General features: G+C 52.9%; 1 protein-coding gene across 1 annotated transcript in view; it reads left to right on the plus strand.

Annotated features, from left to right (window-relative positions):
- The window catches only part of LOC105514827 (protein FAM90A27P-like), an 8,504-nt gene that overhangs the window by 3,622 nt on the left and 3,277 nt on the right, over positions 1–1,605 (plus strand). The window contains exon 4 of the mRNA XM_011946487.1: positions 896–1,598. Coding sequence (XP_011801877.1) covers positions 896–1,598 — 703 coding nt within the window. The remainder of the gene's footprint in view (positions 1–895; positions 1,599–1,605) is intronic.

The following is a 1,605-nucleotide window of genomic DNA, read 5'->3' on the forward strand; positions in this document are numbered from 1 at the left end:
CCGAGGACTTCGCATACTTCAGTTTCCAGCTTCTTCTTCTTTTTTTTTTTTTTGAGACGGAGTCTCGCTCTGTTGCCCAGGCTGGAGTGCTGTGGCACCATCTCGGCTCACTGCAAGCTCCACCTCCCGGGTTCACACCATTCTGCTGCCTCAGTCTTCGAAGTAGCTGGGACTACAGGCACAAGCCACCACCCCGGCTAATTTTTTGTATTTTTAGTAGAGACGGGGTTTCACCGTGTTAGCCAGGATGGTCTCCATCTCCTGACCTTGTGACCCGCCCACCTCGGCCTCCCAAAGTGCGGGGATTACAGGCATGAGCCACCGCACCTGGCCTCAGCTTCTTTGTTTGAAAGTTGGTTTCTGTGCCTTTATTTACAAGTTGGCCAGCAGATGCTGCTGGGCGCATTTCAGTGCCCGTGGGGAGTGACTGATCAGATGCCTTCGAGACACTGGCTGCAGATAAGGCGTCTCCTTCATTCTTATACATGTTCTTACATCCGCTTTCAAAAGGAGCTGTGCCGTTTCCAGTCTCCACGTTGTCTGGGGAATTGATATTCCCTTGATATTAACAACAGACAGCATAAAGACAGTTTTAATTTTCATATGTGATAGTCACAGCAAACAGAATGGTAGGCCATCTTTCCCCAACACTATTCCTGAAGTGACAGTTCTGTATATATTCAGTGACCATGTGTACATCCTTTTCTGTGACATTTAATTTCCTATGTCCTATCTCTTTTGTAGGGTCTTCCCTATATTTGATCCTGCTTTAGACGCAATCCCAGTGCATGTTATTCTCCTCTGTTTCTCATGTCAGCCTGGCCTAGCTTGCTTCTCGTGTTCACACAGCTTACTGTTGTGATGTGGTTTTACATGTGAGTTCCCTGCTTCGTAGAGTTTGGAAATTCTACTGCGGAGCTGTCTCATGTGAGGTGTTTTCTCCTGCAGCATCCTACTATGCCTCTGCCTGTCCACAGCACCAAGAAGAGATCTGTCCTGGGCCCTGTGTCCACAGGTCCACCGCCTGTCTACACACCTGGGATGAGATTACTCTGCCCTTCGCGTCACAATGATCGAGCTGAACTGAGCACCTGTGGACCCACCAAGGGACATGGCGGGGACACTGCTGCCTCCCTGCTCCGTGTTGTGAAGAGCTCCCACCAGAACCCCACTCTCAGTGCCAGGCCGCCAGCCAACAGGCCTGACGTGTCCTCCCACGGTGCTCCCCAGCCTGCCGTGAAGGCGTCTGTGCTGGGTCCCGGCCTGAAATCCCAGGCAGAAATCAAACCTCCCGATGCAGATGCAAAGCCCGGACCACAGCAAGTCAGACGAAAGTGTGGCCAGGACTCCAGAACCCAGACGCCAGGAAAGCAGCCTGTCCCTGTCCCCATCCAGACCGTCCAGAACCCCACAAAGAAAGCAAGACTCAGCTCCTTCCAGACCCCCACACTGAGAACTCAGTTCCCGGATGTGGGCACTGTGCGGACACTCCAGCCTCCCTTCATGGCAACCGGACTTGGATCCAAACAGGCACCCAAGGCGACCACAGAGACAGCAGCCACCAAGACAGCAACCCTGCAGCCCAGAGTCAGCCTCCAGCCCCTA

This window comes from Colobus angolensis, unplaced genomic scaffold, assembly GCF_000951035.1.
Source record: "Colobus angolensis palliatus isolate OR3802 unplaced genomic scaffold, Cang.pa_1.0 Scaffold25, whole genome shotgun sequence".
Lineage (NCBI taxonomy): Eukaryota > Metazoa > Chordata > Mammalia > Primates > Cercopithecidae > Colobus > Colobus angolensis.